Genomic DNA, 24,759 nt, shown 5'->3' on the forward strand with positions numbered 1-24,759 from the left:
GATAGTCCTCTGTGTGTATGGACAACCTGTTATTTATGTGTTCATCTGTCAGTAGATATTTGGGTTATTTCTGTCTTTTTACTATTTTGAATACTGCTGCCATGAACATTGGGTGCCTGTATCTGTTTGAATCCCGGTTTTCATTTCTTTTAGGTGTATGTCTAAGAGTGAAATTGCTGGGTCACATGGTAATTCTGTATTAAAGTTTTTGAGGATTTATTGCTTTTTATACATGAAGGTTAGAGACAGCTCTGGAGTTGGGTTATATGTGAATGAAGAAAGGTACTGTCATTGATAAATCAGCAAGACAATTTTTTTTGCTGTTGTTGCTAAGATCTAAGACCCCACTGTGCTTGTAGAGGTAGTTACAGAGAGCCTGCATGGTTTCTGTGGCTGTATGTGTGCAGGTGACCTTTTGGAGGAATTCCCTTAGGCGAGTGAATTTCATGGGTCTGCAGGCACATGTGGCTGCACCGTGAACATCTGCAGGCAGCGCTGGGGCTCCCCAGCTTGTGTGGATGCAGGACTCTGCACAGTCGTCAACTGTCTCTGTTTCTTCTTGTTGTCGTTAAAGATGGTGGTGGACATTCTCGGGTGAGCTTAGAATCTTTGGGCCCCCAAAACAGAAGTTTTATGTTCTTGCCTGTAAGGCATGAGTTGAGAGCTTATCTCTAGGGCCTGAGGCTTTGGGCCCCAAGCCTGGAACAGCTCCTGACTCTCCGCTTTGCTGCTTGCAGGGTGTGGACTTGTTGGAAGGCAGGGGTACCCTGTTTTTGGTCTCTGTCAAAGCATATTGGTATACAGAAACAAGAGAGCCCAGGCTTGCCAGTGAGGGCTGTGCATGTGTGCGTTGGTTTCTGGTCATGACAACACGTGTGTTGGATTGGTGGTGTGGGGCAGGGACTCACAGGCCATCCTTGATGATTTATAACAATCTGTAACAGCGGCAATATGTAACAGTGGCTTCCTATTTACCTTAAAAGAATCAAGACCAGCTCTACGTCCCTGTTGTGGGTTGGTGGTGTTCAGTCGCTAAGCTGTGTCTGACTCTTTGAGACCCCATGGACTGCAGCACGCCAGGCTTTCCTGTTCTTCACTATCTCCCGGAGCTTGCTCAGACTCCTGTCCATTGAGTCAGTGATGCCATCCAACCATCTCGTCCTCTGTCATCCCCTTCTCCTCTTGCCCTCAATCTTCCCACCGTCAGGGTCTTTCCCAATGAGTTGGCTCTTCGCATCAGGTAGCTAAAAGTATTGGAGTATATGAGTTGGTATCATTGGTTTTATATAAATTTAACTTGCTGGAAGGCAGGTTGTTTGCCATGCTGAATAGCGTCTTTTTTTTTTTTAATAAGCAACATTTAAAAAATTATTTTTATTTATTTATTTATTTGCAGCACTGGGCCTTCATTGCTGCCCGTGAACTTTCTCTAGTTGTGGCAGGCAGGGGCTACTCTCTCATTGTGACACACAGGCTTCTCATTGCAGTGGCTTCTCTTATTGTGGAGCGCGGGCTCTAGGGCTCATGGGCTTCAGTAGTTGCAGTGTGTGGGCTATAGAAAGCAGGCTTAGTAGTTGTGGTGACAGGTTTAGTTCTCCGCAGCACATGGGCTGTTCCCGGACCAGGGATCAAACCCGTGTCTTCTTCATGGGCAGGTGGAGTCTTAACCCCTGGACCCTTAGGGAAGTCCTTGTCATTTAAAAAAAAATTCCTTGTAAAAACTATTTGTTTGGCTGTACCAGGTTTTAGTTCCAGCATGTGGGATCTAGTTCCCTGATCCAGAGATTGAACTCAGGACTCCTGCATTGGGAGCAGAGTCTTAACCATTGGACCTCCAGGGAAGTCCCCTGAATACTGTCATTTTAACACAAAGCTACTGCATCACTGCCTGGGATGTGTCTGGTGGGATCCAGGCATCATGATGCCTTGGAATACACCATACTCCATCTGAAATGAAGGGACTGTATCCTTCATCTCCTTGAACTTGTATTTCCATTTACTTTTCCCAGAGGCTTTTTTCCTAGTGTAACATGTTTCTGTGCTTGAGAATCTTCTGTTGATCTCTCTGTCAGGTGTCTTCAGCACGAGGATGTCTGTGAAGGCAGACATCAGCTCTTCACATTTTGTTTTGCCAAAAGGTACTAATTGTTTAAGAAGTTTTCTAGATTGATTTTTTACAGAATTAGTTATTAGTATAATCTTGATCAAAACAACTGAAAATAATATCTTAATGAAATGCAGCTATTAGCCAGATGGATTTGTAGTTCAGGCTGTCTTCGGTGATATGAATCCTCCTGCCAGTACAGGAGATGCGGATTTGATTGCTGGGTTGGATAGATCTCCTGGAGAAGGAAATGGCAACCCACTCCTGTATTCTTGCCTGGGAAATCCCTGGACAGAGGAGCCTGGCGGGCTACAGTCCATGAGTTTGCAAGAGTCGGGCACGACTTAGTGACTAAACAGTCTTTCGGTGACTAGTGCTTATATCTAGAACAAGGCAACTTTTTATTTAAAGCTTTTAAACTTTTGGCTGTAAGCGCTGAGAAGCCTTGTCATACGTGCATGTCACTGGGGACGGCAGGTGTTAGCTTTAGCAGTGCTTGTTCTCATTGGGTGGCTCTGTTGGGACTGCTCCTGTTTTGGTCAAAGTTGAGTTGAAACGTCTCATCTTGTGGAGAGAGAGCTCACTCAGTCCAGTCAGCTCAGCTCCATGCCGCCGTTTCCAGGCCCTTTCTTGACCCCCTGTGCCCACACACTGTGTTTTTGAGAGGCAACCTCTGAACAGTGGGGAATGGCCCTTGTGAAGGGTGAGGGGCCCTGTGGCTTTTCAGGCAGCAGCTTAGAAAACTGAGGCCCTGGATGTTTGGTCTTCACAGGTACCCCAGGCACATGCACTCACCCAGGCGTGATGACCGCTGGTGGGTAGCAGACGCACACACGCACCCTCACACATGCGCTGAGGTGTCCTCACCCTCAGTTTTAACTGCTGCTGCCTCAGTTCTTTTTCAATGAGTTTATTTATTGTGGTAAAATGTAACACAGCATTTATGCTTACCTTCTTTTTACGTAACCTCGAATTTTACTTATGAGTTTATTGGAGAATTAGCAACATATACATCATTTTAGGAAGTGGAAAACCAGGCCGAATGAGTCAGAAGAGTCACTGTAATGTTGTGAAGACAGAGCATGTTGAGAGTAGCTTCCCCAGCAATGCATTCTTCCCAGTGGAAATAAATTACTTGTATAAATAGCCTCTTGCTGTCTGTGATTCAGTCATAACAAACAGCGTTTTTACACATAGCACTTTAATACTAGTACCGGAAATGTCTTTTCCTGGCATTTTTTCCCCCCAGTAATTGTTCTTTACTTTGAAACACGTAGTAGACATAATAGAAAAACAATTAAAAATAACTATTTTTAAAGAGAGTTCCTCTAAGATGCTAACACCTAAAAGTTACCTTTCAGTCCTATGCATTTCATTTGACATTTTGCATCAGATCCTAAAGTGTGAGTCATTCAAATATTTTACAGCCAGAAGTAGAAGCACCTTTTAATGTTTATTCTTAATATTTACAAAACTTGGTTGAGTTGCAGCTTTATCTTAAATTTTTTTCCCCCTATTTTGTGAAGAAGACAACTGAGTTGTAAAAATTGACCAGATGAGAAAAGTGAGGGCCAGGTGGGGGTTTGCTGCTATCTCGCCTACATCGCAAGTCGTGCTGTGGCTGCAGCTCTGGCTGCCCGGGAGCGGCTCTAAGACACCCGAGTTCTCTTCCGGAGTGTGAACACTCTGGCTGTGTCACTGGGCTTTGCCTTCTTGGATCCCTGCTGGCCCTTCCCTGCCTCCCTGGGGCTCGTCCTCTTTTGCCCCTTGGGTCTGAGGTCGCACTGAGCCTCCTGGCTCCCTGGAGCCCTGGGGGTAGGTGCGTCTGGCCGGCAGGTGGGCTCCTGGGCTGCGGGCTCGACATTGACCGGGCTGCAGGCTGCCAGTTGGCAGAGGGCCACGGCCGCCGTCTGCTTCTGCTCATCGCTGTCAGCTGCACGTATTTCCTGGGCCTTCCCAGTGGGGCCGGGCACCGGGGCCTCCACAGAGCTGGGGTCAGGTCTGTCCCCAGAACTTGCAGGTTCCCTCTGCTGAGTTGGAGAGGGGGTGGGGGCAGCCGTGGGCTCGGCCCCTCGAGGGGGGCTGCACACAGAGGGCCTTGAGGTCAGGGCGTTGCAGGGGTCCTTCACTGAGAGGTTGAGCGGCGCGTCCTGCGGCTCCACAAATTCTCCGTAGGCAGGGCTGTGAGAGGCAGCTGGCTCAGCCTCTGGTTTCGTGGAGAGGTTCAGCGGGGCCACCCTGGAGCTGTCCTCTGGGCTGGAGGGGGAGGCCTCCAGGCTCCCCAGCTGAGTTGGAGCGTCTGTGTTCGAGGCCTCGAGGCTGGAAGAGACACAGAGAGGGAGTCACAGGGACCTTGCTAAGGGACCCTGCTCATGGGGAGTTTGGGCAAGTGCCATCCCCTCTGACTGAGCACAACCAGAAACTTGACTTCAGAGGTTTGGAAAATGGACTCGCTTACCTTTTCGGGGATGCCGCTCTGTTTTCTGGGGCCTGGGAATGTGGGTGCTCCGTGTTCTTGATGGGCTTGAAGGCTGCGAGGCCCTGTTCTGGTGGTTGGATCCTTCCTGGGGCACCGGGGGCGGGCGCATCTGAGAGGCTGCACACCCCAGCGCACGGCTGGCTTGTCTGTGTGAAGTTGGTGGGACTTGGCCTTCCCGGGGAGCCTGTGGCTGCGCTGCCTGCGCGTGGGCTCATTTTGGTCCCTTCCGTGTCCCTCTGCCCATCTTTGGAAGGTTCTTTAGCCTCGGGAGTTGGACTCTCCTTCTCCAACTCTGTGTGTTTTTTGTGGGAGTTGGAGGAGTTTAACTTGGAGGGACTCAAGGCCTGGTAACCCAGGGCAGCTTCTTCCAGTAGATGTGAGCTTTGGTCCCGTGAAATGCCAGCCACGGGTGGGAGTCTGAGGCCATAGGAGGAGAACGCAGACTCGGGTCTGTAAAATCCGTAAGGAATTGGCAGGCTGGAGTGATACTGCTGGAAGAATCTGTAATGGTCGTATGTGGATGGAGCCGGGTTCAGGTGCTTAGGGATGGGCCCTGGGTGAGGCAGGAAGTGTCTTTGGTCTTGGGCCCCGTAGACAGACAGCAGGGGGCTGTCACATTCGGGCGAGTTCCCTGCGAGTAGGTAAGGTGAGTAGATGGTGGCCAGTCCGTGCTCCGTGTAAAAATGAGGCGGGTACTCCGTGATGCTGGGGTGCACATACGGGGAAGCGGCACCAAAGCCCTTTGTGGATGGGATTTTATGTGGAAACTCAGGTGTGAGGAAAGGTGAGCCAGCTCTCCAGGGGTAGCCGGGGGTGTGGAAGGCAGACTTGGTGTGGAAGGAGGTGGCTTTGGCAGGGGGGTGGGTCAGGGCCAGCGCTTCTGGAGCCTCTGTGAGCTCCTGCCCTTTGAGTCTGTGCTCCCCCACTGGAACGAATGCTGAAGGCCGGACAGCTCCTTCCAGAACAGGCTGGGTGCCCACAGCAGCTTCTGGGGCTGGGCTTGGGGGCGCTGCTTCCTTGTTGGGAGCAGGCTTCTGTCCGAGGCACCTGTGGGGCCCACGTGCGTGCAGGTCCAGGTTTTCCTTGATGTCGTCCTTGGCGAGGCCGTGTTGGAGCTTGGCATCCAGGTGTGAGAACCCGCTTGGGACGGGCTTGGAAGAGGTGGGCTTCACCACAGGGTCGGGCTGATTGGTTTGCTTAGGGTCTGAAGAGTTTGGTTTGGAGCACTTGGGAACACGATCTTGCTCGGACACTAAAGTGATGGAGTTTTTACAAAGACCGTATTTCATGTGGTTGAAAAGATGTGACTTTTCATTGCAAGTAAAGGGACACTGGAAACACTTGTACTTGAATGGCTTTCCTGGGGGCCTGGGGATGTAATGTGGCTTTTTTGGTTTTCGCTCTTTGAGAAGGCTCATTTTCCTTCTGTGATTTGGCGTCTGAGCCCCGCTGGCTCCTGCGTAGTTCAGCCTTGGTGGTTTTTAAGGAAGCAGGTCACCACTTCTCCTTTGCTTTCCTTTCTGAGCGCTTCTACTTGAAGCCGGCTTCACGGGCTGTGGGTGTGACCAGGGAAGTCTCGCTCATTTGGGGACCAGGAGCTGAAATGGAGGAGCAGAGCCTTAGTGTCAGGATGCTGGCTAACAGGCTAACGAAGAACCAGCCTGAGCTCCCTGGCTCATGGAGGAGGAGAAGCAAAGGCCCCTGCAGGTGATGTAACTGCTGAAGTAGGGGCAGGTATGAGACGGGCATCAGCCGACCCTCCGCAATGCCCCAGGTGCCACCCCCACAGTGTTCTCTGTTACTGTAGGGGGAGTGTGGTTGCCGGAGGGTTTAGTGGCGTTTCAGAGAATACCTGTAACTCTTTGGGTTTTGGGAACCTTTAACCTGTGATCTGAGGCCTCATTTGTCAGGAAGGTTGTGCACCAGCTGACCGAGTGACTGTTGAGATCCCGCCCCTGTCTGTGTGCCTGGGGTTTCTGGACTGAGTCCCGTCACCTGGACCGAGTGCCGAGCTCTAATGCGACCTGAGAAGGCCTGGGCTCACGCGTGCCTGTGACATTCACACTTGTGCTCACTCAGGACAAGGCGAGTGTGATTGTAACATTCAGCCCATCTGCCCTATTTAATCACAGTGTTCTGTTCTACGAAGGAATATTTAAAAGTGAAGAACAAGTAAAAATGCAACATATTCTCCCGTGCAACCCCCCACCTGCTTCTGAAAGCAGAAAGCTGAAAAGTCAGGTTTCTGAGTAGTGTTTGTGTTGGCCTGCATACAAACGTGCTGTGTTTATGTTGATTTGAATGATATTATATGTGCTGCCGAAGCGAGCACGATTTGAATGATATTAAGATGCGATGAGCCTGTGAGTAAGCAGTTGTCCTCATGCGCTTTTGCCTTCTACTGCCCACCTCGGATAGTAGCCCGTCCCTGCCTGTTCTGGCCTTACCAGAAGGCAGAAAAGCTTAACAGCCCTCCTGGCAAGAGGAAACCAGAGTGAGTGGTGCCTAATTTTAGAAATGATTGGATTCTGGGTGGAACTCAGCCCAGCCTTTAACCTGTAGAAGGGGCCTCCAGATTTCTTCCCCAGAGTCCTCCTGTCCCTGCCCACCCCTCAAGCTTAATCTCCTGAATTTCCTTCAGAGGCTGCTCTGCACACCCCTGGGCTCTCACTCTGCCTCATAAACTGAAGCTGAGAACAAAAGACGTGAGGTCTGGGAGGATCTCGGCAGGGCCGGGCGCGGCTGCGTGTCCAGGATCAGCCCATGGGGTGACTGTGTCTTAGAGAAAGCCTGTGGGTGGGGAGGGCTGGGGGTGGTGGTGGTGAGGAATCGAGGCCGGCACTTTAATTTGCATAAAAAAATGTCGAAAGGACTTAGCTTCTCAATATTTTTAAACACTTTAAACAATAAACTTATAAAGGAAATAACTTGCAACTGCAGTTTTGTTTTAAGGAATGAGTAAATATGGTTAGTTCTGAGCCTTGTGAAATTGCTTGTATAAAGCATCACCTTCTAAACATCGGGTTGGTTAAAACACTGAGTTGGAAAGCAGCCCTTTAAAAATAGAGAAATATGCATGGGAAATCTAAGAGACTTGTTTTCACAGAATAAAACGTAGCTACCGTCTCACACATTGGAGATGAGGTAATGGGTAGTTTGCGAGAGGAGGGCTTAAGTGGGGAGGGAGTGGGATTTTAATTTCACTTGGATATCTTCTTTAAAAAAAAAAACAACTCTGATCTTACTCTCAGCAGACTGGTTCCTCTGCTCATTATGTTCATATTTCTTAAAAACACAAAGAACCACTCTCTTCCCAACAAGCTGCCTCTGTTAACCTGTTTTTTTGCCCCATCCCCTCTCAGAAGACGTGTTTCTGAGAAGTGGTTTGGGTGGCCTGCTGTCTTCTGTCGTGGGGAGCGTTTCTGCAGAGCAGGGTTGCTTGGGTGCATAGTTTGGACGAGAAGTGAGATTTTTGGCTGCCCCCGAATTGGAGAGGCGGGGTCTGCAGGCCCTCTTTGGGGGTGTTCATTGGTAGGGTACCAGGTGGGTAGCGGCCAGCCCAGCGGCACCTGGTGCCTGACTCTTGCCCGCCGTCCTCCTCTCCCACTGGGAACGATTGCGGGAACTACGCACAGTGTGAAAGCCCAGCTCGGTTAAACATGTGGTCACAGCTTTGCGTCTTCCTAATTTCCCCTTTTATTAAGGGAAAATGCGAAATAGTTTACGAGTTCAGTCCATACCTTGTGGGGCAGGTGTGCCCTGGGCTATAAAAGCATGATTTCCTGCCTCCCGTCAGGAAGCGATTCCAGCCAGCTCGGGGCCAGCCTGATAAGTCAGGGCAACCTGTGCTGGCACGTCCCATTATGCTCCCTGATTCTGAAGGCGTGAGAACCTCTGCAAGTCAGGTTCCCATGATTGTATAGGATATGTTATGGCAGAGATCTGAAAACTGATGATTTCATCACTAGCTGGAAGCACGGTGATCAAAATGATGACAGTTGCAAAACATTTTATCAAGTGTGAGCCCGAAAGCCCTGGTGGTACCAGGAGTGAACACAGACACACACCTGCTGCACCACCCCGGACCCGCGAGCCCAAACCAGCCGAAAATCCCTCGGTTTTAAGATGATGATGGTGTTAGCTTTAAAAGCAGTATTGTTTGATATTGCTCATACTTTGAGGCCAAAATATAAAATAAGCTCACTTTGGTGAAGTTTCCTCAAAGGTTTATAGGAGATCGGTTGTATGTAAGTTTTCACAGCATTACTCAATAGTTTGGGAATTAATTGCTCTTATGTTAATATGTACTTTTTTTCAGTCAGATGATACTGTGCCCGCAGTTTCGGTCTGAACCTTTTGTTCTTGGTCAGCCAGCTTACGAGGACAGTGAACAGGTTCTCAGGGGATGCTTTCCTTTGTGCCAGTATTCTGGGAGGTGAGAGTATTCTGGGCCGCAACTGTTGGAAGGCGAGCCTGAATGGAGTCACAGGGACAGCAGTTTTAGTAGCTTTGAGTAAACTGACCTCTCCAGGGTTGCACAATTCACTAATTAAAACAAGGGAGTGCAGCTGCTGCAGACGCCGATGGAGACGAGCTAGTTCACTGGATTATAAAAATGCAATCATGTCAGAGAAGTACATGGGGTAAGATTGAGGCCTCTGTAAGCTTCCAAAGGGGACAGCCTCTAGGAAGATGATGTCAGTCCGTGGGTTTTCTCCTGCCCAGGTGAGGTTTACAGGATGAGAAGCTAAAGCTGAGTGCCCAGGACCTCGTCAGTCTGGCCAGCCACAGAAACAGGGTTTGCCCATCTCTGGTCAGTTTATATCTGCCAGACCTGTGCAGGCTGGCAGTGGGGTGGGGATGGGGAAAGAAAGGGTGTTGTTGGCAAAACAATATAATCCAGAGTTTAAGTTTGTAAATAGGAAGTTTAGATTAACATCAGAGGTGAGGTTTTTTCTGAAGGTGATAAGATTGGTGTTTCAGGGTCCTTGTCCTGGGAAAGCTGGTACAGTCTGGGGGCTGGGGGGGCCATACAGGGAGGGGTTAACAAAACAGGGCCCTCGGTTTGGCTTTCCTGGGAGAACTGCAGCGTTAGCATGTTAGTTGAAAACGCAGATGTTAGCCTGGTCCTAGGTTATTTGTGGGACAGCGTCTTTTACCCTTCTTACACCTATCACTGGTTCAGCAGGAGGCGTGGGGAGCCCTGCATGTCAGGTCAGGGTGCTGTCCTCGAACGCGGGAGGGGGTCCCCGCCTGCCTTCCTGCCTGTGAGCAGCTGTTGGTGCGAGGCCTGCCCTCAGCTGTGCCCTCAGCAGAGTCGGGTCCCACCCTGAGGGGCGTGGGTAGGGAGGGCCGCAGGGACGAGCCCACTCTGTTGCAGAACACCCTCCCGTGACCCCTCACGTGCCGCCACCCCTGCCTGTGTCCCGACTGGGGAGCCGGCTGCGGCGTCCCCTCCCACAGGCCTGGGCAGCTGGGTGGTGCTGTCCACAGGGCGCTCTGAGCCACCTGTGGTTTCGTGTCCACGGGGCTTTGTCTGCCTGTTTCGGAAGCACTGAGGTGCCAGTGCGCGTCTCTCAGTAGCCTCCTAAGTGTGGACAAGTGTCTCCATAGTTGCCAGTCGTTAGGGTGATAGTGAGTGGCCAGTATGTTTAACAGTTTTCTAGAGAGTCTGAACTCCGAAAAATAGGCAAGAGAAAGATGGTTTTTGAACTTTGATAGGACACAATAGAGGTAATTATAACTTAACTTTATGGGGCATTGCTGTGACGTGCCGGGTAGCTATGCATGTCATGCGAACTAACCTCTGCACTGGAAGAATCTTCCACCCTCCCCGGTGGTGTCCAGCTGCCTGGCAGGGAGCCTCGCCAGGTAGCGCGTTCTGAAGGGCATGCTATAATTACGATATTGTGATGTGGCATTATTGCATAACTCAAGGACACGCCATTGTCGCCTACCCACTGGGGTGTCGCAAGAACGAGATTTGTGAGTTTTACTCCCAATTGAGCTTTTCCAGTGATTAACCACCACTCCCTCCCAGACTTTCAGTTCTTTAAAATGAAGGATAAACATCAGGGCAACCATGACCTAGAGTAAAAGATAGTTTTCTGGAATATAGTTTGGAGAAATGGATCCAGGAAGACAACCAGGGGCTCTTTTCTGGTTTCAGCCAAAGACCCTGGATTACAACAGTGTTCAGCAGTGAACACGCAGCTTTAACGTTCGGGCCATCTCCCTAGAGCCAGTGCCCCAAACTGCCCGCCTCCTCACCTTAAAGCACCAGGTTAAAGCATTGGAAGGATTTGGCTAATACAAAATAAAAATCAGGATAACAAATAGACAGGTTTTCATTACGTTAAGTCTGATGTTGGCCAGTCTGACCAATAATTTGGTCAGTACTTGTTTTCATGCAAATTTATGAGAGACTTTTTTAAGAGTTAAGAAAATTCCCTTTTTGTATGTACAAAGATCCTCTTTAGTTAGATGTTTTTTTGTTTTCTTGGTAAGCTTATGTCAAAACAGCACTTACTTTAAACTCCATAAGGTTTGAATTTTTTTTCCTCTTTAATTTTTAATTTAAAATTTTTTGGGAGAGAATACATTCAAAAAGCAGTTTAAAAAAAAAAAAATCTCACTCTCACCTCTGCTCCCCAGGTCCCTTCCCCAGTGACTCCCAGTGTTAATCATTTTTTTAATCTAAAAGGTTGTAAAATTAAATAAATTATAAATTAAGATCTGCAACTATCTATGTATATATGTGGTCCTTTTATGTTGAAACTTGTTAATTTTTTAAGGTGAAGAACAGATAAGTATAACATCAAGTTGAGTTTGGGTTTAAAGTTGTTGAATTTTATGGTAGAAACGAGAACTTCACATCCAAATAAACTCGTTTATACTCTTAGAATAAAGTGTAAGCCTTATTAAAAGTTTTGTAATGGTCTCCTTTCCAGCAGTGCACCTGCTGGGTCCTGAGTAATCCGTAGAGAAAAGAGCAGGGCAGAAAGACTCTGGGCAGGTGATTCACTGAGCAGATAGTTTTAAGATATATCTGAGAGGAGTTTTCAAAGAAAACTCGCGTTTGAGAAGAAATAGTAGGTACAAATAGTAGGTACTTACCAGAGGTGGGGAGGTAGAAGCTGTGGCTGCCGGGCCAGAGCAGGACCTGTTCTCACGCTCGCTCTCGCTGAAACTGGAGCCGGCTGTTCCAGTGGGAGGGATTTAATGTAGGAGTCGAGCCCTCGGGGCGTAGAGATGCACCTGATATTCCTCCCGCCCGCAGCTACGATTCATGTGTTTGCACCCACCAAGCTGGCCAGCCAGCGCCACCTCCGTGCCTCACGGCAGCTCCCTGCCCGGGTTTCCTGAGTGCCATGGTAGTGCCGCCTGGCTCTTTGTGAACTCGGGGGTTGCACACATTTGAGGTGAGGGTAGAGGCCTCCCAGGGGAGCTGTGGTGTGTGCAGGCGGCGGCAGCCAATGCTGACATTTAGCCTGAAATGCATCTCTTCTAACGGATGCCGACAGCCCCGGTGTCCTACCCGTGAGGGTTTGACGGAACCTTTGTCACCCTCCACCCCGGGGACTGGGAGACCTGCCCGGGTCCTCCTGGAGAGCCGGAGGGGGGCCGCCTGGGCTGCCGCGGGGACCTGCCGGTGCACGCCCAGGACCAGCCCTGAGCAAGGCTGCCCTGCTGCGTGGCTGTGTGCTGCTGCCGGGAACGGCCTCCATGCCTTTCCTTGGTCCCCCTTTTTATCTCTTCAAATGATTAAGACGCTTAGTTTGTGATCAAGGGCACCCCCCACTCCCCTTCATCTGCTTGCTGTCGAGTCTCTGGCTGCCTCCCTTCTCTCGGGGAGGCTGCATGTGGTGCAGGTGTGGGGACGGGGAGATGGGTGTGCATGGCGTGAGTGTGGGTGCCAGGGTGGGCCTACCAGCCCAGATGCTGTTTTAGTTTTTTCTTTTTAGGCTTAAGATTTTACTTGGCTTTATTACCTTCATGTTGAATTGAAAAAAAGGTCTTTTAAATTACTTTCATCCAATTAGACATCCACATAATTTAGAGAGTTAAAAAAAAAATAGTTCTGTCTTACCGTAGAACAGGAACAGTGGTTCCTGCTTCTCCCCTCACCTCTTGCTGATGACAAGCCCCCCAAAACAGGTGTCTTTAAAAAACTTCCATTTTTATGATCTCAAGATTTTTCGGGTCAAGAGTCTAGCTTGCTCCAGGCCAATCTTGTGTGCTGTGGCATTAGTGGGCACTCAGCTGCCTCATGTCCTGGGGGAGCAGCTGATCCCTCCTCCTCACTTTGTTTTCATCCAGAGGCCTCTCCAGGATGGCCGGTCAGTCTTATTCCGTGTGGGACTCAGAGTAGAAAGCACCAGAGGATCACACTTGGCTCTCTTGGGTTTGAAGGAAGGGAGGGTCCCCATCCTCTCAGTGGGAGCGTGTCACTGGCTGCTCCCCTCCCATCCTGCCTGCCAGGAGCCCCACTGGGACCTTCTCTTAGCTGATGATTTTGGAAATTTACCTCCTTGATTACAAATAACATTATTCTGTTGCTTGTTTTGTTCCCCCCACCCCCCTTCACTGTTCCCAGTTTTGGGTGTGGTCAGTTGTCTTTATAGGGAGTGAGAATGTAGCTCTTTTAACACCTCTACCTCCACGCATGCCTTCCCTGTCATCTGAGATTCCCTCTGCCTCTTTCCTGAGTTGGAAGCCAGGCTTCCTGGATCTCACATTGTCTTCTCTCTTGGGTTGATCCTTCCTTTGAGTATAAATGAAGCACAGCCCTTTAGTAGGCTCCTTAGAAAGAATGCAAGAGAGGCAAATCTTTGAGACCCTGAATGATTGGAAGTGTCTTTTTTTCTGCCCTTCTATCTAGTTGATAGTTTGGCTAGGTATAGAATCCTAGGCCAGAAAGTATTTACTGTCAGTGTTTTGAAAGTGTTTTCCATTGATCTGGCTTTCAGTGCTGCTTCTGAAAAGTTTGGTGTGATTCTCATCCCTGACTCTTTCCCTGCAACATTTTAGTATGAAAAATTTCAGACATACAGATGAGTCACATAATTCACATAAGTGAATGCTCAGACACTCAGCACTGGTTCTGCAGTGAAAGTTTTCTCTGTCCTACCACTCAGGGTATTCTGCATTCCCTCCTCTTTTCCACATGTCGATCCATCTCAAGTATTTGTTGCATTTCAAAGACAGATGTGTTCAGCAGGCGTGTTGTTAACCATTAATACTTCTTTTGAAGGTAGAATTCACATGTGACGAGGGCGCAGGTCCTGAGAGTACCCTTCCCTGAGTCGTGGGCGTGCCTTCTGCTGGGAGGTAGAACACTAGATCACTACTCGGGAGCAGCTGCTGGCTGGATTTTCTCCCGTTATAGATTAGTTTCACCCGTTGTAAAAGTTTGTGTAAGTGGCGATTCCTGGTTCTTCACTTGCCATTGCTTCTCTCCTGTAGGCTCTCTTCTCTGTTCTCGGCGTTCTCACTTTCTTCAGCTTTCTCTTCTGACCCTTCTGTCCTGATATTAAGATTTTTGCTTTCCATGAGTTCATGCATGTTCTCTGAGTGTTCCTTTCTTAGTATCTTATTCTTAGGTAGTAGTTGCAGTAGGCTTCTCTTATTTCTCTGGGAATTTTAATGATGGCTTTTGACAGGTGGTGCTATTCCTTCTGCAGTCTCCCTTTCTTCCACAAAGCTTTTCTTTTTTCATTGTGATCCCTCCTTCACCTGCTTATCATCACCAGAGTTTACTCTCTTGGTGGAGCAGGTTGAGTGTTTATTAGATGTAAGGCCCTGTGCTGAGTAAACATTCTACCTCTATTAATCCATTTAATCACTGCAGTAACTCTTTGAAATGGGAACTTCAGGAGCCTGATTTGCAGTCAGGCAGCACAGAGAGGGTAAGTAACTTGGCCAAGGTCACCCAGCCTCAAGGACAGCAGAGCAGAGTCCTCTAGGCAGTGAAAAGGTTGCCCCGGGGGCGGGATGCCACGTCTGTGACTTGAATCAGGGACTTGTACTCCGTGACTGCTACCAAGACGTTTGAGTCTTGACTCCATTCTTTCATCCTCCTGTGGCTTAGAGTAGTTGTCTGACCTGGGCCCCAGCTTTCCTATGTGTAGAAGGTGCCCTGGAGGCCTCTACTCCTGGATTTTTTTGGAACCTGATGGGTTAATTACAGTATCCCACCAAATTGTGTTCGTACGGTGGGAATGGTATGTATCACAGAACAAAACGTCTTTGATGAAGGAAGCAGATCATTTTTACTTTCGACCTTACAAGTAAATACCAGTTAGTTTTACTTTCAGTTGTTAGTGCTCCTCTGGGATTTGGCATCCAGAGGAAAGGAAAAGGAAATGAAAACTCTACAGAAAACCCTAAGCATAATTTCATTTTCTCAAATTTTGGTTGTTGGAAAGACAGTAAACCCTAAGCAGCTTCCGAGGTGACATTCATTAAGTTCTTAGAGATGAACATGTGTTCTTTTTTACTTACTGGCTGTGCTAGGTTTTCATTGTTGGCACGTGCCGCTTTCTTTAGTTGTGGAAAGTGGGGGCTGACCTTGGTGCATTGTTGCTGTGGAGCACAGACTCCGGTGCACAGGCATCAGTAGTTGCAACTTGTGGGCTTTGGAGCGCAGGCCTAAGGTCTTTCATGGTAGCTTATGTTCATGCACATGTGCTCACTAGGCATTTGTTCATTGGTTGGAGAACCAGTCCAGGGGATCAGGACAGACACATTCTCAGACTCCTGCAGGAGGCCCAGGACTGAGGCTCCTGGTGGTGCCCCGCCCCTGTGCTGACCACCTCTCCCAGCCCCCAGTTTCAAGCCTTTGGCCTGTGTGATCCACCTCGCTTGAGCTGAGTGTAGTGTGTGCAGGGGCTGGACTTGCGCCCACCAGGTCTTCAGGGTCCTCCCCTGTCAACATGTGAGAGCTGGGCCTATGAGACCAAGTGTGGGGAGCATGGGGCACATGCTGGCAGAGGTTGGGGCTGAAACTGTGATTGTCTCTGTCCAGTGAGGTGCTTGGTGTCTCATTAAAAAAAAAAAAAATCCTGAGGGTATCAGTTGATCTTTTGCTTATCGAGTAGTTGAAAAATAGAAATGAAAGTAGAGTTTATTTGTCTGTCCAGTGAGGCAGGCCAGGGGATGTGGGAGTGTCCGGGGAAAGTTTTATTGTTGGATGTTTACCTTCCTTTGATGAGTAAGTGGAGGGCTTCGTTTGTAACCTGAAGTCTGAGATGTGTAATGCATTACTTGAATTTTAATTTGCTAATGATCCCAGTAAAGGCCACTGTTGGGATGTTTGCGGGACTGGAGCTGCTCTGTGTTTTGGAGGGGCGCGCGCCGGCCGCTTCCCAGCCCGGCCATCCTGTGTCCTGTGCTCCTGGACGGTGGCCGTAGGGCTTCCGGTTTCGGTGTCTGTGGCCTGTGGGCAGCTTTTGTGCCGGCAGCTCCTGGGACTCCTCCCTGCTGACGCCTTCCCCCAGGGAGGTGTGGAGCCCAGCCGAGCTGAGCTGGACCCAGGGCTCCTCCTCACCTGGCCAGCCCCCATGGGGGCCCGGGCTGGGAGGAGGGGTTCTGCTTTGGGCAGGGTCTCCGAGCCCAGCGTGATCCGGGCTGTGGCTTCTGTGTCTCAAGTGAAACTTGAAACCATGAGCTTCGGCTTGTTTTGTCTTTGGCTGGGAGACTGATTCAGGTTTGTGAACTTGGGCCAAGATTCGAGGGTTCCCACAGCTTTCCTCTCTTCTTCCCCTCTGCCTGCCCAACAGTATCTGCTGATGTTTCAGTGCCCTCGCTGGTCCCTCATCAGGCTCGTTATGTTTTTCCCGGGGCAAGTGATGTGGTGCTTACTTCCTTTTATTGAATTTGTATGTGTGTATGTGTTTGTTTATTCATTAAACAAAAATTTTTTTTCGGCTGTGCCATTTGGCTTGTGGAATTTAAGTTCCCCAAGCAGAGACTGAACACATGCCCCCTGCTGTGGAAGCAGAGTCCTAACCACTGATCCGCCAGGAAATATGAATTTGTATTTTAAAAGGGCTTTTTACCTGATGTCTCTGGATATGTTCACAACCGCATGTAGAAGTCACTTAGTTAAAGCAAACAAGGCCAAGGAAAAAAATTAGCACAGTGATTTGTTTTTGTCTCTTGCTACAATTAACATCAGTGAAAACATAGCAGTAAAAGAGCTGTGAACAGACTAAAGACAGTGGGGAACAGGCCCCTGTAGTCGTTCCCTTGTTCTGCTTGAGCCTGGCTGCCAGCCCTCTTGTGTGTGGTGTCGCATTGCTCCGCCAGCCTGGCTAACTTCCTGAGCTTGGCCTCCAAGGCCACCTTAGAGCTCCACCCGTGCCTTGAATCTTTTCTCCTTTTATTTCCAGACATTGTTTCGATTCTTTTTAAAATCTTCCTTGATTCCTTCACTGTGGTTTTCATTCCTCTTCTTATATGTTTAGTATTCTAGGCCTCCATTTGCAATGTTATCTTTTTTTTTTTTTTTTTAAGATTTATGTATTTATTTTTGGCTGCGCTGTACCTTTGTTGCTGTACATAGGTTTTCTTTAGTTGCTTCTCTAGAAGTAGGACTACTCTTCATTGTGATGATGGGCTCTATAGGACTGGCTCAGTAGTTGGGGTGTACGGGCTTAGTTGCCCTGCGGCATATAGAATCTTCCCACAGGGACTGTCCGCTGCATTGGCAGGCAGATTCTTAACCAGACCACCAACTAGACTAGAACTCTTAGGTTCTGTTTTTATATGGAGTGTTGGGTTTCTGTCCTTTGGTGGCATCTGGAGACTCTCCCTCACGTGTTTGCTTTTCTTGTGTGATTTTACCATGACTGCCTTTCACTCCACCTGTTTCGAGGCAGCCGGTTATGATGTTTGTCTGGAACCTGGGGGACAGCCTGGAGCCGGCTTCCTGTGTGTCCTTCAGCATGGGCTCATCCCCCTCAAGGTGGTTCGCATGGCCCAGGTGGGGCTTTGACTCCTCGCGGAACTTCCCCTCTTCCCAGGTCGTGGAGGGCGCGAGGCACTGCTGGCAGCTGTGCTTGTCTTTGTTTCCACCAGGAGTTCGGGCTGGGTGGCCTGGAGGCTATGCAGGGTCTCAGCAGGCCCATGGCCACGTGTCCCAAGTTGGCCTGGGTGTCAGACCCCAGCCCTTGGCTGTAGGGCAAGTGGTGCTCCCAGGCATACTTGGCAGAAATAACCAGACAGCAATTTTAGAATCTTCATTGAGTACCTCCTGGGCACCAGACATTGTTCTGAGTCTTCCTGGTCACCCTGGGACCAAAGCATTCAGGTGAGAAGGGGAGGGCTCGTCCAGAACCCAGGGGACTATTGCCCCTTCTTCCTCCAGCCCTGTTTTGTACGGTTCCTTTCCACAGGCCACCACCACACTGCCGCAGTGCCTGAGCTGGGTCCCTCTGCCAAGATACCGTCCCCTTCTGGTTCTGCGGGAAGGGTATACATGAGGCGGAAGTCAGGCAGTGGCCACTCACTCCTGGGGCAGATCCTGCGGCAGTGCTTTCATGGGTGGTGTGTGTGGACGCTGGTCTGCTGACACCGTGATATAGCTGCTCCCCTCACCCCGTCCTGTCACGGCTCCTCCTCCTTCTCCAGGACCCCTCCCCAGCTCATCCAGACTTAGAGGCAGTTCCGTGGTGAGGTGCGCCAGCTCTTCAACAGCGTGACTGCATCCTCCACGTTGACGGCTGGGAGGCCAGAGGGTGGATGTGAGCATTGCAGCACGTGCTAGGAGGTCCCCCTTGTCCTTGCTGTCCCCTCCCGGTGCCCAGATCCCGCCGACACCAGTAGCAGAGGCAGAGGGAACAGATGTGGGTAGCCTGGTGATTTGGCATCATCCGTGACTGACACAAGTTGCTGTTATACTTGAGGACGTGAGAAGCAGAAATCATAGGGCTCCAGGGATAAATGGACGAATCTGGTGTCGTCCTGAGAACTCAGAACACCTCTCTCCATTGCTGACAGTTCATTTATGAGAGAGAATAGTGGGATGAACTGGAATAGCAGGGAGCCTTATATCTAAGACTTAGATAGCAGGAGACAGGCCTGATTCTGTGGGTTCATGTAGGGCTGTGCAGCTGTGGTTGAGGGGATGCTTTCTTGGACACGGGAGCATTTACAAATGCTGCACGTTTACTAGTAAGGCTGTAAAACAAGTCTCAAGAAATTTCAGAGAACTACTGGTGTACAGACTACATTCTTTGACCAACAAAACAATGAAATTGAAAGTTGGATACAGAAAGATAAAGGCATGACATGAGTGTTTAGTTTGAAAATATATGGATTTCTAAATAACACAGGAGTTAAAGAAGAAATCCCAATAGAAATTTTGCAATGAAATTGTAAAGATAGAAATAAATAGTAATACAGTTGTATATCAGAACTCTCCAGATGCAGCTAGCAGTGTCCTTACAGGGCAATCTAAAACCTTAAGCAGGAATTGTGAATTGTGAAACCATGGCCTGCAGGCCCAAGCTGGCCTTGGCCTGTTTTTGTATGGCCTTGGAGCCAAGAGTGGTTATTCCTTTTTTCCCCCCAACATTGTTTTCTTTTTTAAAGAAAAGGGAAGCAGCCAGTGGTCTGCAAAACCTCACTGTTTGGGCTCTGGCCCTTTGTAGAAACTGCTGCTGACTCCTACCTTATCCCTCTTCTAGCATCATAAGGAGGAGAAGAAAGGCTCAAACTGCCAAGGAAAGAGCGCGGGTAGTAGCAGGGGAGCACAGGAAATGAGGGAGGGAGAAGACACATGTCTTCGAGGATCAATGGCCAAAAAGGCCTTCCAAAGAGAGAAACTTCTGGCTCATCAACAGAGCAGGAGGAGAAGCGAATAAACCATAGGAGACACCCGGATGGGGGGCTATAAGACAGGTCCTGCAGAGAATAAAAGCCACATGTTCAGACTGTCTTTTGCTGGTAACTTTGATAGCTCAGACAAAAATAGACATTCTTAGAAAAATATAATTTATCAAAACTGACCCCAGTAGAAGTAGAAAGGTAACTTATCTGTGCTTGAAGTATCCTTATTGATTACTTGAGATAATAACTGCTTATCTATGAGATTTAAAAATAGGTTCATTGAGATATAATTTAATTCTGTACAGCTCACCCATTTAAAGTGTACAGATCAGTGGCTTTTAGTTTATTCACAGAGTTATGCACCACAATCAGTTCTAGAACATTTCATTACCCCCAAAAGGAAGCCCATGGCCCTTAGCTGTCATCCAAAACCCCTATCCTCCTCAGCAATGCACAGTCACTAATCTACCTCCTATTGCTGTGGACTTGCCTAATCTGGTTGTTTCTGATAAATAGAATAATACAACATGTGGTCCTTCGTGACAGGATTCTCTCACTTGGCATGATTCAAGGCTCATCCACGTTGTAGAATGTGTATTTCATTTCATTTTTTGCTGAAGATTACTGCATAGTATGGTGTATTAGTTGGTTCAGGCTTCTCTAACAAAATACCCAGACTGAGTGGCTTAAACAACAGTTTTGGAGGTTGGGTGTCCTGAGATTAGGGTACTGGCAGGATTGTTTCTCTCAAGGCCTTTCTCCTTGGCTTGCAGATGGCCACCTTCTTGCTGTGTCTTCACATGGTTGCCCTTTGATCAGAGTCTGTGTCCTGGATGGACAACAACCCTGTTGGATTTGGGCCCATCCATATGGTCTCATTTTACCTTAATTACCTCTTTAAAGGCCCTGTCTCCAAATGCAGTCCCATTATGAGTTATTGGGGGGATACAATTCAGCTCATAGTAGAAGGACAGATCACATTTTGTCTATCCTTGTGTCAACAGATGGAGATTTGGCTGCTGCTTTATGGTCCTGCCAGCAGGGCATGGGTTCCCTGTTTACCAGTTTCCCCATATCCTCACCAGGCCCTATCATTTTACATTAAAAAAAAAAAAATTGTAACCAATCTAGTGGATATCTCATTATGGCTTTCATTTGCATTTCTCTGGTGACTGATAACATTGAGCATCTATTCAAGCCCTTTGCCCATTTTTAAATTGGGTTGTCTTGTTGTTGTTGAACTATACAAACTCTTTGTATTTTCTGGATTCTAGACTTTTAGATCAGGTAGACAACTTGCAAATATTTTCTCCAGTTCTGTTGTCGTCTATTTTCTTGATCTTGTACTGTGTCATTTTTGATGTAGAAATTTCACCCCCCCCCCCCCCCCTTTTTTTTTTGGCCATGATGTGTGGCTTGCAGGATCTTAGTTCCCCAGGGCTTAAACCTTCACCCTCATCAGTCCCAACCACACGGAGTCCCAGCCATGGGACTGCCAGGGAATTCCCTCACCGTTTCTTTAATTCTCTCATTTGAGTTCTTTTTCTCTTTATGTGTGCAATTTTGGGGGACGGAAACGTGTATATACATGTATATGTATGGTTTTTTAAAGAGTATCTTTTTTTGTTTTTAAAATTTGGTAACTTTTTAAAATTAGTATTGAGATTATGAAATAATTCATAGTTTGAAGGAAGTATTAAGCATGCCTAAGTGGTGTGTGTTTAGAATTTATACTAGACACAAGTATGGAAGCCATGCAAATTACAAAACATCTTGTATCATATTACTTTATGTTATTTTTAAGAGTTGAAATTCATAGTTTGGTTCAAAACCAAGATTGTGACATTTATGATTATAAAGTGATTTAGTTGTGTGTCAGTTATATATGGTGTGCTCAGAAAGTCATGTCTGTTCACATAGTTTATTGTTTTAGACACTTTGATAACATTTATGCTATTTTAATTGAAAATCTTGTTCTGAATCTTTTTTTTTTAGATGATTACAGTTATTATTTATTGGGAAAATAAATAAAAATAGAGATGCTACAGGTCTTTTTGGACATTCTCTACAATGTGTCTTAGGAATCTTCTTGGGGCAAGAACCTGCAACTTTGGGCACCACTGGCCTCCATCACAACCCTGACAAGAGGTTCCTCCAGAGCAGTGGGTAGCTATTGTCCTGCTGCCTGAGTGTGGTTGCCCAGCAGCCTTTGGGAACATACAAATCTCCTTTGATTATACACTTGCTCACTGTCTTCCCACATCCACGTTCTACACCCTCACCACCTTTTTGCCCTTCCTTAAGCTGTGTGTTTGCACTCCTCCGTAAAACCTTAGGACCTTGCTGGTGGCCCCAAATAGTTTTGAAACCTCCGGACCTTACTGGTGGCCCCAAATAGTTTTGAAACCTCCGGACCTTGCTGGTGGCCCCAAATAGTTTTGAAACGTTCAGAAATCCACTGATCTTACACAGGGTGGAAATAGGCGCTTGGTTGATGCTTGAACGTAGGAAGGTGGAACATGGCCGAGACTGGGTCCCAGAGTATGGCTCCGTCGGAGTCGGCCCTCTGGCCACAGGGCTAGCGCCCTGAGCAGGCACGTGACAGAAACCCTGATTCCGGGGTCCCGCCACTAAGCAGCAGCTCCCGGGCGTCCTAGCTTGGCTAAGGGCTAAGCATGTGTCCCACTGACCCCAGAGGTCGCAGCGTGGTTGGGAAGGACTGGGATGCCTACCCGGTGCGGGTCGCCCCGGCAGCGACCACAGAAGACTGTGATACGCATCTCGCTAGCCACACGAGACAGCCACCCGACCCACCGCGACCCGGAAGGCAGTCTGTTCTGAATCTTTTAATGAGAAATTTTTCTACCTGGAAAAACCCTTCGTCCACTAATTTATTTCTACCTCTCCTCAATTTTGTCACCCGTTTCTGCTCGCAGCAAGCCTGTTTGGTGTCTGAAGTCCATGCAGGTCGGCTGATTCGATTGGGGAGCTAGCTGTTAGCAAGGAAGACAGCTGGCGGGTTCACTCCACTTGCGTTTCAGGTTTGCTCGTGGAAGGAACCTGTTAGCAGGTAAGGAGTCTGGAAGGGCACCGTGGCCCCAGGGTGAGGACATGGTGAGGTTGGTGTGATGTGCTTGGGGCGAGGTTACTGTGCTCGCTGCCCCGTGGGTGAGGCTGCCTGGCACACAGCAGTTCTCGCTCCCATAGGAGCCTCTTCGGGGCTGGACGGCTGCAGGTGCTTCCCTGCTTGGCTCCCACTGTGAAAGCCATGGGGCTGCCGCTCTGTTCTTCGTGCTGGTGTGGGCCTGTCCCTGGCCCCAGACTGGTCCCAGGCTTTGGGAAGGGAGCCCGCAGGAGCGCCCTGGGGAGCAGCCCAGTGGTCACACCAGGGGAAGACGCACAGGCCTGATTTCTCACCCGGCAGGCCTGGTGCTCCTGCAGGGTTCTCCGCTTGCTCTGTGCTTGGGTGCTGTGAGAGTTGAAGCATAGCTCTGGGGGTGGGGAGGGTCCAGATCTTCAGGGGGTACAGTGGGCGGCCGAGGAATGCTAGGGGGCCCAAGAAGTGAGGGCGGAGCTCTCCCTGGGCTGTGTCCTGGGGAGGGGCCCGTGGTAGGGATACCTGCTGTTATCTGGGCCAAGTTCTGCCCCTCCCTGGTGGGACAGTCCCTTGCTGGGCGGGCACCACCATGCCTGAGGGTCTGCCTTCACCCTTGGAGGTCAACATGGGAGGTCGCTGGGGCAGGCCAGGCAGTGTGCTGTGTGAGATGCTTGGCCTGTGGTTCAAAGTCTGCCATCCACACTCCCCTGTCCCAGCTCTCCAAGCCGGTGACTCAGGTGGTTAGATGAGAGAAGAAAACTCTTCAGAGAACTTACCCTCAGCCAGTTGCAGGCGTGTCATCAATCAAACATGAGTGACCCGTCGTCTGACATCGACCCTCCTTCCTCCTTCTGGCCATCTGACCATGGGCCAGGCCTCCAGTCCATTGACCCTCAGCTCGGTGAAGGGGGAATCTCTGGCAGCATAGTCCTCCAGTCTTGCCAGTCCTGAAATTTGTGCCCTGGACACTCTTGGGGCCAGCGGTGTCCTGGGCACTGTGCAGGAATCCAGGGATGTGAGTCAGTGGCAGAACTGGTCCCTGACTTCCTGATTAAGCCTTTAATTCTCTTGAACGCTTGTTTTTGCTTCTTTCAAGTTGTTGTACTTGGGCCACTCTGTCGTCAGCCGTGGGCGTTTCCTGCGCCAGCGGCACAGCCGCGCTGCCCTCCTCCGTCCCCCCCCCTCTCGTGCGTGGCCTTTGGCGAAGGGACTGGACTGGCAGGCACTGGGCCCCGTGTGCTGTGTCCTAGGCAGAGGGCAGAGGGACGGAAAGAGCCTGTGTTATCTTTCCCCGAGGAGGGTTATTCAGAGATCACGAGCGTTTAATTTGACAAGAACCATTACTTAGGTGGCCTGAAAAGAAAGTTCTGTAGACTGAGGCCGGGCAGGCCCTTTGGGGAGCCAGCACCCTCTGTGACAACTGAGAACCCGGAGACGCTCTGGCTCTGCTGCGACTGAGATGCGCAGGGGAACGGTTCTGTCTCGTTTCTGGGGTGTTGGGAGAGTGTGTTTCTTGTCCCCAAGTCCTGGCCCCTGGCATGCACGGTGGGCAGCTGGGCCAGGTGTGGGCAGCACCGCTGAAATGGTTTTGTGCCTGTGTTTTCCCGGCAACAGCTTCCCCTGGGTACCCTTTGGCGTCCTCTAGCTTGAATTTAATAAACCGTGGCTGGGTGAGGAGAGAGCCCCTGTTCAGCGTTATTGCTCCAGGCACTGTGGTGGTGCTTGTCATCGCTGCTGACAGAGTGACAGCTGCTCACGCACAGCCCTGACTCAGCGGGAAGTGTGTGCTGGCCGCAGGCTCTGCAGGGCGGGTGGCCCCACGTTGGGTTCAGCGGGGACGAGGTGTGGGGGCCGCCTGCTCCCTCCTCCTGGGATGCGCTTCCTCCTCGCACATCCGGGAGGGGGGCTGTCGGGGACTTAGAGAAGGTAGGGTGTTTTGATCTTAGAGAAACTGAAAATTTGGGCTTTCAGTGTTGAAAAAAGGGAATCAGTCTGTCAGTAGAAGACTGTTTTCTCTCTGAGGGTTATTTCTAAGCAAGCAGTTGTATTTGAATTTTAGCATAGTCCAGTGATGATTCAGTTTAGAAACTTTGTTTCCCAGCTAAGAGTTAAAGCAGTCAATTCCCACGGTGGCCATGGAATCAGTCACCAGTGGAGATTTCTAAACATCCAGGCAGCCACCCTAGACTGGAGACGCTCCTCAGCGGGCAGTTTTGCCATGTGCTGTGGGGCATGTGGGTTGTGACC

At 49.4% G+C, this 24,759-nt stretch overlaps 2 protein-coding genes across 3 annotated transcripts in view; one reads left to right on the forward strand and one right to left on the reverse strand.

The window, feature by feature from the left end:
* TBCD (tubulin folding cofactor D) overlaps positions 1–24,759 on the forward strand; it is a 142,582-nt gene that overhangs the window by 45,324 nt on the left and 72,499 nt on the right. The gene's annotated exons all lie outside the window — the stretch shown is intronic.
* Positions 3,057–23,613, reverse strand: ZNF750 (zinc finger protein 750). Of its 2 annotated transcripts, none has more exons than XM_020907282.2 (3): positions 23,289–23,613; positions 4,563–6,181; positions 3,057–4,423 (listed from the first exon to the last, which is right to left on the reverse strand). In XM_020907282.2, exons 2-3 carry the CDS (start codon positions 5,999–6,001, stop codon positions 3,754–3,756), a joined length of 2,109 nt encoding a protein of 702 aa, XP_020762941.1. In that variant the 5' UTR covers positions 6,002–6,181; positions 23,289–23,613; the 3' UTR covers positions 3,057–3,753. The 2 variants fall into 2 exon arrangements, with proteins under 2 accessions (XP_020762941.1, XP_020762939.1); XM_020907280.2 differs by having other exon boundaries at positions 11,700–23,613.

This window comes from Odocoileus virginianus, chromosome 17, assembly GCF_023699985.2.
Source record: "Odocoileus virginianus isolate 20LAN1187 ecotype Illinois chromosome 17, Ovbor_1.2, whole genome shotgun sequence".
NCBI lineage: Eukaryota > Metazoa > Chordata > Mammalia > Artiodactyla > Cervidae > Odocoileus > Odocoileus virginianus.

Bases quoted from the DNA above. Each gene is read 5' to 3' on its own strand.
- ZNF750 (XM_020907282.2), bottom strand. From the start codon at position 6,001: ATGAGCCTTCTCAAAGAGCGAAAACCAAAAAAGCCACATTACATCCCC. The intron at 4,424-4,562 runs GTAAGCGAGTCC...TGTCTCTTCCAG, and splicing joins AGAGCGGCATCCCCGAAAAG to CCTCGAGGCCTCGAACACAG.